Consider the following 14,907-nt stretch of genomic DNA (forward strand, 5'->3'; position numbering starts at 1 on the left):
GCGTTGCACAAGGAGCGAGCGCGCGTGCCACCGCTCGCTCCGCGCGCCCGCAACGACCCGGCGTCACGACCCCCGGCTCTCGGAGTGGCATGCGCGGGGACGATCGCTTCGCCGCCGGCATCGCCGCCGTGCCGCCTGGCGTTTTTGCCGGCGTGCAGGAAGGTCGCCCGTCGCGCCGACACCGTGGCGTCCGGCACCGTTGCCGGTGAAGTGCCCAAACGAAGCGAGTGTGTCCAGGGCTCACGCCCGTTCTGGGGCACCGGCTGAGAACTCGTGCGTGACCTTTGCAAGGGCGACCCGGGGGCCACCGAAATGACAAAAAGCTAAAGGAATTAACAAAATTAAAAAGTAACAGCCCATGAAGCAAATAAGAAATCCCGAGTCGTCCGATGACGATTCGAAAGCATTGGACAAGCGAGGGAGTTTTTTTTTAATCGGTGTGTGCGTGCGCGCGCGCGTTCTTGCAGATGACCTACCACGACACAGATCACGAACGTGGGACACACAACGGAACGCGATGGAGCGGGTGGGGGGGGGTAGGGGACAGCCGTGCAACTGAGACGTTCCAGACGAAACGATAGAATTCATAAACAACAACAACAACAAAGAAGAGCTCTGAAGAGCGCAAGGAAGCACGGGGAGAGATGCACGCGAGGGATTGCGCCGGGAGACCGAGAGAGGAGCGGGCGGATTAGAAAACGCGCCCGCGTTACATCCATAACTTTCGCCCTTCAGAGACGCAAGTGGCTCATGTGCCGGGCGGCGTGCCATGAGAAGGGATGGAGGCCGCTGGGCGAGGCCGGCGTCGGAGCAGCAGCCAAACCGGGGGAATGTTCCGGAGAGCGCGGCAACCGCCGCAACCGCCGCAACCGCCGCAACCGCCAACACCACCACAGCAGCAGCAGAGACGGAGCGGTGTGCAGCAGGGGCCCGGCTGCGTCGCGACGGCAACAGCAGCGTGAGAGGTGGAGGCGGCTTGGGGAAGGTTTCATCCAGCAGTGGATTGGGAGGGAGGGAGGGAGGCTGTGACTTGTAAACAAGCCGTTTTGCCAGGAAATGCAGAATTTATCTCGGTGTGATCTCAAGCTGATCAATAAGGTGGCGGCCCTAGCAGCGACACGAAAAACAAGCACAAATAATAAGGACACAAATAACCGACTACAGGGGGCCGCATACTGCCGCTACCGCTCATCAGCACACGCACGCCTAGCCTCCCCTGGGCACCTCTAACTTTGGACTGCGAACATCTGCGTTGTTGGTCCTAACTCGGTAAGCGTGGAACGTTGGGCCAACAAAATTGATTCGACATTGGTGTATTTATTAGGAAGGCGGTGATGGATATTCCACCTTCATTTCAATGGCGGGCCCCCAAGTCTGTCCAGAGTCAAAACAAACACAATAACGGTTTGTCTTACACCAACTAGTGTGGCTTATGATACAGGTAATAATAACCATTCCCTATATTTACCTAGCTAGCAGAGAGCCTCACCGAGTCTCAGGACCCCTTTTTGCAGGAGGGTCCTGCTACAGTTGGACGTTTTGGCCCTTTCCATTCACGACTTCTGGTGGGGGGGGAACCGGAGAACGTGGAGAAAACCCACGACCAAGCAAACGTCCTGGCAAAACTCTCAAACAGCCGCACAGATGGATTCAAAAATCCAATTGTGGAATGCCATTTCCTAAAGGCGGTGGCTCAGTCTACGACTGCCAGACAAACAATGATGACGACGACGGTGGTGGTGGTGCTGATGAAGAGACAGCATAGACCCAGGCTGGGATTAGAACTCGCGCCCTTGTAGCCACGAGCACCCCACCCACCCCCCGACGCTTTGCGGTGGAGGAGCAACTCGGATTGGAGAACGTACGCTGCGGCCAAGTGGCCTTGGGCAGGGGGCAGGACCTTGCCGCCGCAAGGGATCGATGATGGCCGGCGGGCGAGACTAAGCGGTGGAACGGCAGCCAAAGGTGGGGGGGGGGCAGCGCGCCCGAGAGAGGATGACGATAGCGGTGCGACGATAGCGGTGCGGCCAGCGCGCGGCTCCACGGTGGAACTCAGTTGACCCAGGCAGGGATGTACACCCGGAGGGGCGGGGGCAGGGGGGGGGAGGGGCAGCACGTGAGCTCCGCGGGAGGCCTGCACGTGACCTCGCTGGTCTCCGCGCTGCCGCCGAATACAAAAGGGGGCCGCCTTGGCAATCCCGCCTGCAGCGGCCACAGAAATCGCGAGCCATTAATGCAAGAAAACAGCGCCGAGGATTATACGATTTTCAGTTTTTATCCCCGTGTCCTAATCTTTATTTTAACAGGTGCTGACGTTTCAGCCACACCCAAAAGAGGGCCTCCCGCTGGCCGAAAGCCTCTGAAGTCGCGTGACCGTCTGCACAGGCAAGGAGGGATCGGAGGGACCTCATTAGAACGTTCGGCTCCACGGAGGGAGGGGAAGGAAGGAATTCCGCCGCCTCCGAAAACTCCCACTCGCTCTCTCCCGCGGCGCTTTCGCGCCGCGCCGCTGTTGGGGCACGTTGTCCGACGCTTCGCTCCTCCTCGGTGCCTGAAAAACTCCCAGCGGCACGTGGCGCAAAACGTCGGACATCATGCCCGGAAGACAGGGTGGGGGGGGGGGCGGTACGACCCGAAAACGCATCGGAGAGCCGCACGGCGACGTGACGGTGACGACGCGCCGTGGCAACGGGAGCAGCAAACGTTTTTTGGAAGTTATTTTTTACAGTTTGCTTGAATAAACACATGCTGCTGGACAATGAGTATGCGCAAGCCAACAGGCTAAAAGGAGTAAATTATACTGTTATCCACGTGCGGAAAGACGTTGATTCTTAACCGTAGCGCTCCACGGGAAAACGCACCATGAGTTTGTCCACAATGCCGCTTTGTGCGTTGAACAGGGGCCCCCGATCGCGGGGACGGAGTGCTCTTGCCAATAACATCTGGTAAGCCAGGAGGGCATTGTTTCACAAGCCCCGAGCCGTGCTCGTGAGACCCAGACTCTCAACGCAGGCCCAGGGTTTGCTCGCTGCAACAATTGAACCTTATAGCGGGACCCCGGGTACCCAAATAAACGGAAGCCAAAATCGTAATTAATTGATTTACTTTGGGCGACTCCGTCCCACCGAGCACATAAACACCGCGACCCACCTGGCGCGGATCGTTCTGTTGTCGTGTCGTCCAAGCGCAGCAGCGAGGACGAATGCGCAGAAGAAACAAAACTTTGAAACTTCGATTAGCGCATCGTGTAGAGCTCGTCGAGAGGAATAGATCGCCGTGTCGTTCGCCTTCAAGAGACACGAAATGACGTCGCAACGCAATTTACGCGAGAGCCGGGGGCTTATGGGACCCCGGGGTCCCGCCATAAGGTCCACAAGCAGCTTGGGGTAATGTCAGCGTTGATCGCCAAGAGGCCTGTGGACTCGCACATACCTCCATTCGTACGCGGAGACGGAACAAAGCTCCGCTTATATTTTCTTCACCCGCGATGCTCCACTGAACGGCCACTCGCGATCGAATCCTGATTGGCGGAGGGCCCACTCAGCGCAACGTCCCCGTGTCGGGGTGAATAATAACGAGTGCCCCGGGGGGAGTCGATATTAGTGGTCTTACGGATAGACTCGTCCCCATCACAGTAATGTGGAGCTTCCACCAGTGAGCAGCACCACCTCGATCAGCGGGGGGGGGGGGAGATGAAACTAAAAAAGAATCCCACATTGACTGCGGGGTGGTGTTGTTTTTTTTATATATATAGAAAGCTCCACGGAAACGCCACAGCGACTTTAGGAACTCTCCAGTCACCGTCTGCGAATGCGGCAAAGAAGAAGAGAAGAGGAGGAGCGGAGTGCAGCGCAGCCTTGGCCTGCTGCCCTCTTGTCTACAATTCGGAGCGGCCGCCAGTCACCCGGAGCAGCAGCAGCAGCAGCCCCATCGGCGCGTCACGCACCCCACCCTGCCGGCCCCACCACACCACCACACGTCCATTAAGGGGTAAATTATTCGGCGGATTAATTGAAGTACAGCTGTTCGTTGGACGCCGATGGTTAATTAGCGCAACCGCAGTGGGCGAGCGGGGTTGGGTGTGGGGGGTGGCAGGGGGGTGGGCACGTGCGCGATGGAGAGATTGTTTTGCCGGGCATCCAAAGTGACAAAACGAAACGGTGTCGTCAGCCCCCCCCGCCCCAAATGCCACCGCTCCTACTTCGCCGTCTGTCTATAATAAAGCACCGCCCGGTGTTTTACCGCAGCGTTGCCCGAGGGAGTTTTACACGGCGCTCTCACGGAGGAGGGGGGGCTCCGTTTCCACACTCGTGAGACACCTGAACGTATCGCCTCCCCGTAGTCCGTAAGCCCATTGCCGTGCCGTGATGGCCAGTACACGCGGGCCACGCAAAGCCGCGGCGTCGCCGGCGCGATTCCACCTTCCGGCACGGTCGTCGCTGGAAAGAAAGCTTCCCGGCTCAACGGGCCTCGCCAAATCTAACGACCGAGACCCGGACGGCAATGAATGGTTAAAAAGCAGCGGACTGACAAAAGGTCGTGATTATCGTTATCATATTCATTCAGCGCTGGGTAATGTTTTATTTGCATTTCGCCCCGAGGTGTATTTTTCACATCGACACCCACGCACAGCAGGCGCATATCCTTGCAAATGATGTCACAACGTCCCTCGAGACAATTCACCAACCCCTCCACCTTGTGAGCGGGGTTACCCGGCGTGACCTTTCTGTGCGAGAGAACGTGGACCGCCGTTGCCCCAGTTCCACAGCTGCCCCCCCCCCTTGCCCCCCCAGTTGCTAACCTCGCCGCGCCGGCTAGAGCCCAAGAGGGGAGCGGCACTCGAGTAGAGGAAACCACTTTCCTGTAGTCTGTGCGAGTCTGTGGGTCTCTGCGTGGGTCTCTGTGGCCGGTTCGAGTCCGCGGACTCGCTGGACTCGAGCGGTTTAACCACGGTCGGGCTGGAACTCACTGCGAAGCTTTCCCCTCCTCTCTCTCCGTCCCCTTCCGCGCGGCGAGCGAATCCCGTCAGCCGCAAGTCCGTGACGAAAGCTCGGAGCAGTCTCGCCGTCGTTCACCACGTCCGACAACGGCCACGCGCCCTCGCCGCAACCCTCGAAACCGCCTTGCAGCACCAGCTGCTGCACAGTGCCGTGACAGTGCCGCATTGTATGGCTTGCTTTTCTCTCGCTCTCTCTCTCAACCTCTTCGAGCGGCGCTTCCTGTAATGCAGCACTGGAGGCACCCTCCCCCCCCCCTATCGGGCCCTCGGAAGTAATGCGTGGGGGGATATCAGGCGGCCGGCTGGTTCGGGGAGGCCAATTTGAGACAATCCTAACCCCGGGCTTGAATCGCGGTTTCCGCCGAGAGGCGATTTCGTCCGGGGTCCTCAAGCGGCACGGGGAGGTCGCTCCTCTCTCTCTGCCGCCACTTGTGGGGTTCGAGAACAGCCCTATCCGCTCATCCGCACGGCTGCCGCCATCCACCTCCGCGCACGCGTCCCCCTCTCCTCCTCTCGCGATGCAAACGTTTTGGATTGCTCGTCGTGTGACACAGTCGAATTATATTCTCCCATGTTCTATTCGCTTCCATTCCCGCACCTCCGATTAGCACGGTTGGCTACGTGTGGTGCGAAAGAAGTTCAACACGCATACGTATATCCCCGTCCTTTAATTTCATTGGTTTGCTTTTGTTCTTCCGAAGACCCAGGTCACACTTGTAAACGAGACTCCGTCCCGGTTACTCTCACTCGTTCTCCCCGTGGCCACGTGGCTTTTTCTCCGGGTCCTCCGTTTTTTCCCCCCACATTGAGAGACACGCCTTCAATGTGTATTTGGCTGCTGCTAGAAACGTCCACGCGCGGTAAGACGCTTCGTTGAGCTGTCATTTGTGGCCAGGTCGCTACCGGATAAAAGCTACATATCTCCGTGGGCCTTACCTGGTTCCAAAAAAAAAAGTGTTAACAGTTTATAGTTTAAGCAGGTCATCTACACGAAACACACCGATCAAAAAACTCTCCCGTTTGTGCAATATTTACGATTTATCATTAGACACCGTCGTTTTTGTTTTGCTCAAATTTCGATTTGCTTAATGACTGTGAGACTTTAATTGTTTCGCCCTTTGTCATTCTGGTGACCCAGGTGCCACTAGCAAATGAAGACTCATCTGCGACTCATTTGCAAGCGAGTCTCGTTTGGCGACATCTCCCCGTGCTCAAACAAAGTAAACTTGCAATCTAACCCAGGAGACCTCCCCCCCTCACCCCTCGACTCCCCTCCTCTCCGTGCCCCCTTCAACTGAGCTCGAAAGGGAAGGCCACGTGGCTCCGGAGGTCAGAGCGCCGCGCCGCGGACGGAGTTCCCTGGGTTCGACTCCGGGTTGCGGTTGAACCGCGCCCTTAGGCGCAGCGAGACGATGCCGCCCCCCACGCCCCCCCCAAACGTAATTTCACTTTTTGCCGAATTCCAGCTGCGAGTATGAAAGTAAGCGCATCCGATTGCCGCGCCGATGAACGATCTGTGGCCTCGAACACAAATGTGGACATTAGCGTTGGAAATTGGGAAAAACGACGCGCGAGCCCTCTCCACAAATACAAAGATCACCCCCCCCCCCCTGCAGCTTCTAACAGACTGTTGGGTCAACGGCTGTTAGTGAGCACCTGTTAGGCTTGCTCGGCACACGAGGCGTTGGTGGTAGCTAACACACCACGCCCGGCCGCATGTGTGTCCTCGGTGACGATGTCTACCCACCGCACCGGATACTCATTTAAGGCCGAGTCGACCTAGGGGAGGCCCAGGACGGGTTCAATATATTCGCCACTGTTATCGGTCGCGAGCAGGATTCGAACTCGGGTCGGCGCCAGGTTCGTAGCGCAGCGCGGTAACCGCCACGCCTCCGCTCCCCACACACATGTTCACACGTACAGACACGGACACACACGCACACATGTACACACACGAACACACACAGGCACGTGTTACTTTAACCCAGATATAAAACCGGCACCGACTCACGCGACGCTCGGCGTGTGTGCCTAGCGTCGCGATCGCTGCAATGCGACGCTGCCAGGACTCAGGACTATCTTAAGGCCGGGCTGCCGTGTCCCGTACATGGGGATGTGCCCCCTCCCTGACTCCGGTTCACGAGCCCGTGCCCCCGACCCCCGTGCCAGGCTAGGTTTTCGGCGTCAATTCAAAGGAAGTTTGTTTTTATTGTTGTTGCTACAACAGCAGTTCCCAACCTGTGGTACGGGTGCATCCCTCGCAGGTAGCGATGAGTGTAACAGACTGGTTCATTTTTGTTCGAGTTGCGTGCGATTTTTAGCGAGCTGCCAATGCGCGCCGCGTTTCTCTGGCTGCTGTGAGCACCTGCGACATATTCATGGCTCGCGCCGCGTTTCTCTGGCTGCTGTGAGCACCGGCGACAGTCGCCTGGTAATGGACGTATTCACGGCTCGCGTCGCGGTGGTTTCTCGGTGGGGGGGGGAGTGTGATTTGTGTGCCGCATAGCGGCGGCCAGACGCACGCGCTCGGCGTCAGCAGAGTCAAGCAGAACGACAGGGCCACGCAGGGCCACGCAGAGCCATGAAGAGCCACCACCACGCTCCGTCAACGGTGACAATTATTACTGCACAACGCCTTGCTTGGGGAATATCGTGGCTTTCTGTCTCCGTGTCCATGTGTCTTGTCTGAGAGGACACTTCACGCACTCTCAAAGAAATATACAAAACCCCCTAACCACGTGGTTGGCGACCACCCCCCTCCCCCCCCATGTTGTCGAGGCCACAACACCGAGAGAGAGTCCGCGTGTCCACGCCACTCGTCCACGCGACGTCAGCATTCACGCAAGGTGTTCGTTTCACGTTTTACTCCTGTACGGAATGCATTTTTTTTTTATCCTGCACGGTATCCATGCAGCTGCCTCCACCAGCGCTCCACCCCCCCCGACACCGCCCACTGGTTTTCACGAACCTTACTTTGTTAACAGAATAGTCGCTGATCCATTACTAGATTGGCTTGCTGGATTTGTTATTATTTACATATATATTGTTTTGTTGGGTTTAGTTGGAGACACGCGTCCGGGGGTGGGGGGCTGGAGGAGGAGTCTCACCGGATGCGGAAGGTGACGATGACCGAGGCGGAGGGCTCGACCTTGAAGTTGTGACTCGGGGAATACCAGAGAGCCACGTCTTCGTTGGAGAGCGCGAAGAGGCTGTGGTACATCAGCAGGATGTCTGCAGAGGGAGCACAGAGGCGCAGCGTCACCGTCACCGCGTCCGCTCAGCCATCGCTCGCTCGCCGCGCCGCTGGCGGAAGGGGCCTACGCTCGAGACAGGGTGCTTTGGCCTAGTCTTCCACGCGAACCGGACCGACGCGGGCGTAGCCATACTTTACCCCGGGCGTGCGCGTGGCCTGTCGATCGTGGACTTAACTGCGATGCACCCATTCGTACGGCTGGGTGGACAGAGGCGGTAAGGGGAGGGGGGGGATTGTACGAAACTCGCCCCATTGTTTCAACTTCCGCGCATGGAGATGGAGTCGAACCGGCCACCTCTGGATTGCCAGCAGCGGCGTGCTGACCGTTACACCGCCGCTGGGGCAGCGTGCGCAAAGTATTTTTTTTTTTATCACGGTGGCTGAGCAGAGGCCCAAAGGCTCGAAAAGCCAAGCGGCCTGCGAACGAGCGTCGCCGTTACAGTTGTAATCCGCAGGAGCGTGAACACTTCCATGGAAGCGAAAGAAAGAAATAAAATAAAAAGTATACTCTTTGGTTCTTTCGGTAAAGTCACGTAGGTAGAATAAAATAATACAGCACGAAGTTTCGATCGCAACGCAAGCAATGGTCATCAGGCGACTGCTTGAGTTGCGATCGAAACGTCGTGATCTATTATTTTCTACCTACGTGACTTTACCGAAAGAACCTAAGAGTATGGATTCCTGCAGTCACGAAAGCTTCAAATCAAGATTAAAATAAAAAGTATCCCAAACGAAACGTCGAGGATGTCCACTTATTAATTTTTACAACATTGCTGAAATATATCTTTTTAAAATGGTCCATGACGGACAAACTGGCCCCGAAAAATTTGCCGGCTCAACTGTCCCTCTTGGGCACTCCCCCCTGCCGTGCCTCTCTGCGGGTAGTGGGGGGGGCGGTGGGGAGGGGGTGGCGTGCGGAGGGGGTAAATGTTACATGCCCAATACCCACACCCAGCAGCACAACCGCAGGAGCCAACCGCGTGCGAGCTGCTGCGCTCCGCTGATTAGAACTTCTGGACGCGAAAACAAGCGGACGCCCGCCCTGCCCTCCGATTTGCTCGCCGGCCAAGCGGCAGCGGTGCAGCGCGACCCTTGACCCCTCGGCATCCGCGGCGCGTCCGTCTGCCCTGCGGCGACGGTCCGGTCGGGGGACGCGGCGGCGTGGATGCCTCACCTCTCCCCCCCACCCCCCCCGTGCATGCAACCGGTCCCACCGCGCGAATTCTAACGCCGTGAGACCACCGCGGCTTTCGTGGCGCATTCTAAACGGTATGTGCATACCCCCCCCCCGGCCAACATCGCCCCCCCCCCCGCCCCCCGCCGGCAACATCGGCCCCCGGATTCCAGCAAAAGGATTCACCCTTAGGGAGACTTTTGAGAATGGGAGCCTCAAGAAACAAAAGTGAAGGAAGCACCCCGTGGATTCCACGTGCGCCTGAAAAAGCTCCGCAGCCACCCACCCTTCCACGCGGCGCAAGCCGCACACGTGAGCGGCCGGGCGAGATAGCGTCAGGCCAGATACATCTCCGTCGGGGACGGGGAGGGGAATTTGAGATTTATCGTCGAAAACGCAGTGCGCACTCGGCCATCAGAAATGCCGAGAATGAGGCATTTACAAAGGTCGCGGCTGTCTCAATGCCGGGTCCTTCTGCACAAATCACCAGAGAGAGAGAGAGCCAGCGAACCGATTGACTACTTCACAGCTTTGATCGTAACGGGTACGAGATAAAGACGCAGGACGCGCAATTTGCTCGCCGACGGGAGGACCTCCCGCCCCCCCCGCCCGAGGGAGCTCGAGAGAGGGTCCCCCTCCGTAGACGCCGCTTGGCCTACTCTTCCACACCGGCTAGGCGTCTCGGAAGAAGTGTCAGAGTACCCACATTGTACGCCACCGCACGCGACCGGCTGCTCGACCGCGACAATATCGATTGCCGATCAATAAGCAATGCGGGACTTTGTTGATCCACTGCTGGATTGAAACTGTACAAGTGTCAGGCATGGGGCATAGGCATGTAAGGTTAGGAGTACAACAATGAATACAAATGCAATGTAATCCATCAGTCTATGGGCTTTCCTGACCAATATATCACGTTTGTTTAAGCAATCAACCTCTGGACGGGGTTTCGACCACCTGGGGCTCATCGGCAGAATCAGGCGTGCGACACGAGGGCTGCCGCCAGTGTTGACCAGAGGCTCAAACAAGCGCGGGGAGCAGACCGCATCGAACGTCAACGCGAAAACAAACACAGACGTAAGATTACGAAGCACGGAATATGCCACAACGCCACACTTCACAGAAATTAACGACAACAACAACAACAGCAGCAGATGCCGTAAGTGCATCGCTGTCGAAAGCGGCCTCAGAAACATTTGTTCCAACAGAGGGGAGAGGGGTCGGGCGGGCGTGGAGTGGGGGGTGGAGGAATCGGCGTGAGAGGGGGGGGTGTGGCGGTGATTACGCAATCGACGATCTGCGGGCCGATGTGTTTTTCCGTCTCGGGGTGGCTCGAGATGTTGACCCCCCTCGCGGCGGCCACTTCGCCGCGGGGGGGCGGGGGGGGCGGGAGAGCCGGCGCTGCTCGACGGCTCTCTCCCCCGCCGAGCAACTGCGCACGAAGCGCGTCGGGGCCGACCGCGAGCGTTCGACTGGAGTCGGACCGTCGACGATGCGGCGATGCGGGGCGCCCGCTGGCTGCTTTTGTTCACCCTGCGCTCCGCTCCATCCTCTCTCACCGCCGCTCCCCCCCCCCGTGTAAATATTGCAGCAACATTTTTTCATTTTTACTTAATCCCCGAGGATTCGGAACTTGGGTGCGGGGAGACAGCAGAAGGGGGACGGGGGGTAGGGGTTTAGTTCCTAATGGCCACGCAACTTCACACAGTCCAGTACAAAGTGGGCGGCTGTCAGGGCAAAACACGAATTTGCGTATTCACGCATCGTCGTCTTAGCTCTGGTTTCGTGCCGGCGAGTTTTGGCAAAGCCGGTTTTCCTCGCGCCGATTCCGTAACAACAACACGACCTCACTCCCAAGCTAGGTTCCCACTGGGTCGTCTTCTTCGTACCGGTTATCTACTCTTGTGTGCGGCCGGAGACAGTGGGCAAACGCAGGCACCATTGCGAGAGACCCGGAGCCTCCTTCGAGTAAACTGTCCGTCCGAAAACATTTCCGAAAAACTAAAAATTCACCTCCCGATCATTTTTTTTTCGCATTGTTCCAGGAGACATCTGTCGATGCGCTTTGTTTGCTCGATTGCATCAACGGAAATGCTGCCGACGTCTTAAAGGTGGCGCGGAGTTCGCCTCCGTAAACAAAAGCTGCCAGATAATGTTGGTCTGGGGAGACCGATTGGTTGATGGAATGCAACAAAGATGGTTTCAAACTTTTATTCTGCGACCAACATTCCCCCCCGATAAACCTCAACGAGACGGAGAATCCGTTAGGAAATATCGCAGAGTCGTGCAACCCTGAGAGCGGAAGCACTGCTCACACATGTGTTGAGTTTTTGTGAAGAGCATTGGGCCAGCAGAAGCGGATATCACAGCGCTACCTCTGAAATCCTTTCAAGTGACATCTGGTCCACCCGCTCCCTGCTATGCAGAGAGCGATGTTTTTTTTTACGTGCCAGTCAAAGTTGTGATTTAAATGTTCAGAGCTGAAACGCATCCAAATTAAGTGCAGAACCAAATTTGATATAATGGGGATTTGTTTATGCATTCTCTACGCCTGAGAAACCGGTTTAACCACGGACGGTTGTGACCTGGACTCAAACCCAATATTGTCAGCAGCACCCGCTCGATTACGACGACCTCTGAGCGCGTTTGGCTACCTCCCAAAACCACACGGTAATGTTTACTTGGAGACACAAATAGGGAGGTCTATTTTAAAAGCGGAACAGGGCGTATTTAGATTCGCTGCTGCCGCTCCAGACCACACATTCCAGCCCATGATCTGGTCGCGGGCAAAACTAACGAGTGACGTGCCTTGTAATGGTGCGACAATCATTTTCTCATCGTATTTGGCAGCTCCTGTTTCCGCGTTCCAGATCACCATCCACTCCGCTCCACGCACAGTTGTTTTTGATAACGCTAAAGAAACACACGTCATAGTGATATCCTGCACAAATGAACAATTATGGCGATTCTCGTGTCCCGTTTTTACAGCCCTGATCTATAGTCGGTAGAAATTCCACATTCCTTTGCCAGGAGCAAGTCTTTCTAGATGTAAACAGCCGTTCAGTTGTGGACCAAGGTGGTTGCTCGTTTGTGTCGACGACGGAGGACCGGATAGGGCCGAGTCAACCCCCCACCCACAACCCCCTCCCCCCCCCCGGCAAACGATCATTCTTAACTCGCAGCATTTGAACTCGCGACCTCCCCGCTCGTGACCGCCGCTCGCTCTCGCGCCGAGTCAGCCACCACGGAAAACATCCCTCGGGAGAAAACGGAAAGTCCACGACGACACGCCGCCACGAAGCCGCCCGGCGCCAGAGAGAAAGCCCTCGGGTGCCGCACGGCTCGAGCGCGCGACGAGAATCGGCTCGGCAGCCGGGGCTCGGCAGCCGGCGCTGCCGCCGCCGCAGCACGGCGGCGGCAGCGGCGGTTTCCTGACGGCACCGATTTGGCAGCGGAGGCGGCAGCGGCGAACGCACCAGGCGACCCCGCGCCGGGGCCGTTTGAACAGGCAGCCGCTCAGCCCGGCGTGACCCCCCCCACCCCCCCTCCGCCGCACCCACGGGGCTGACGATGCGCGCGTGAGCACGTGACGTGGGCGGCCCCCGGCTCCCGCCCCCGCCGGCCGTTTCCCTCTGGCGCGTTGCTTCCCCGCGTCCGAGCCCAATGTGTTTTTGGCGGCGAGCGGTCGGGCCGATTGCCACGCGTGTTTGAACCGAGCCGCTCCCCCCCCCCCCGTGGTTCCGGAGAGACAGCCCCTTCCGGGGAGGGTACTTGGCCTACTTTTCCACGCTGGCCAGACGTCTCCGCAGGAGTTGGAGTTACCCACGCTTGACCCCACCACACGCGACCTGCCCACCTGTTTCACGGAGGTCATAAACGGCGGAATCGTTTTTTTTTTATCACGGGTCGCCGAGCGCGGGCCCTTTAAAGCTCCCCAAAACCCCAACAAACAGCGCCAATGAAGGTGCAAGAGATGAAGATTGAGTGTGCTTCTTGAAATCGAGTAAGGTTAAGAGAGAAGCACCAGGAAAGAGAGACGACAATGGGAGCAGGGAATTCCAAAGTGGAGCAGCGCGGAGGAAGACGCGTGGCGGCCTTCAGCAGAGTGCGACATCACCAAATCACGTGATGCTGTTAATGTCGCTGGCAAGAGGAATGCCGGGTTCGTGGTGCGCCGAGCACGGGAAGAGTGTCCCGGGTCGCCGGCCCGGACACATCCGTCTAAAATTAATCCCGGGGGGCACCACCACGGCTGGGAGTTCGACCGGACCCCACTCGGCGGCCCAAGCGTACAACTAGCACCGCAAAATTTGCCACGAACGTTGGCCGTGAGCGGGGACATTAACTCGGCGTGCACTATACATTCCCAATTATCTAAAAAGTTCCCAATTAAACGAAAGGGTAAAAAAATGAACGTAATGAGCCGATGCTCATCTCCTGTTTTACAGGCCTGAAACAATGGCGGAAATTCCACAATCCTATGCCAGGGACGCACCTCTTTATACAACGACCACCGCGACTTCCTCACAAAGTGGTGATCATTTTATCGACCCCCCGGCGGAATGATGGGCGGACATTTCAGGTGGTTTACTTCGTCCTAATATTTTCCATCGGCAGTTGATCGGCTGTTCATCGTGACACACTTTGAATGGCTTCGTGCATGTATTCTACGTGTCATGGGCAAAGCTGCTGTTGGGCAATTGACACCGAGATCGCCACATGCCACAGGCAAGAGTCACCGCGAGCATCGCGAGGCGCCGAGCATTTTAAAAATAACGACTCGCGGCACCCAAACCGTTCACGTGGATGGAACACGAATATTTAATCTTTTCGGCCGATATTTTTTGTTTTCATCATTGACTGAAAGGATGTGTGACAAAATCTATCTTCCTACTGACGGGACTTTGAGATTCATATTTTTATTTGTCTACACTCGCATCGGCCACGATGATGTCGGGGGGTTTTTGTTCTTTATCTCCGTTCGGTTCAAAGTCGTCGTCGTCGTCGTCGTCGTCAGCAGCAGCAGCAGTCGCGACAATCTATCCACTGCTGGATGAAAGCCTACCGGCAAGCCGTCACCACCTCTAATCTCACGGCAGAGCAATTCACACTGCCGCCGGTTACGTTAACGAGCAGATACGACAGCAGCGCTCCGACGCATCTTTGCCGTCGCACCGCGCGTTGTACGGCACCACGTCCGACGTTTTCGCTCCGTGTGCTTCATCTAGCAGTGAATTGACAAATTTGCTGTAACGTAAAGGAAGCCAGCCCTGCACCATGACGCCACACGGCCAAGCTTCGTGCGACCGATGGAGAGATGTTAACTACCTGGCCTGGTATACAGGAGGTTGTGGGTTCGACTCTAACACCTGTATATTTGGATTCTTATCACGCGTTTAGAGTATTTTGGCCGCTATAAATTTTCACGTGATAAGCCACTTCATTGGGCTATTTCTTGTGGCCAGGTCGCTTATGAAAAAG

At 57.0% G+C, this 14,907-nt stretch overlaps 1 protein-coding gene across 1 annotated transcript in view; it reads right to left on the reverse strand.

Moving 5' to 3' along the window:
- Positions 1-14,907, reverse strand: part of LOC144947660 (tyrosine-protein kinase JAK2-like) — a 60,065-nt gene that overhangs the window by 38,061 nt on the left and 7,097 nt on the right. Inside the window, exon 2 of the mRNA XM_078876918.1 lies at positions 8,107-8,230. Within this exon, the coding sequence (XP_078733044.1) occupies positions 8,107-8,219 (113 nt within the window). The 5' untranslated portion in view covers positions 8,220-8,230. The remainder of the gene's footprint in view (positions 1-8,106; positions 8,231-14,907) is intronic.

The sequence above is a fragment of the Lampetra fluviatilis genome, chromosome 46 (assembly GCF_964198595.1).
Source record: "Lampetra fluviatilis chromosome 46, kcLamFluv1.1, whole genome shotgun sequence".
Taxonomy (NCBI): Eukaryota; Metazoa; Chordata; class Hyperoartia; order Petromyzontiformes; family Petromyzontidae; genus Lampetra; species Lampetra fluviatilis.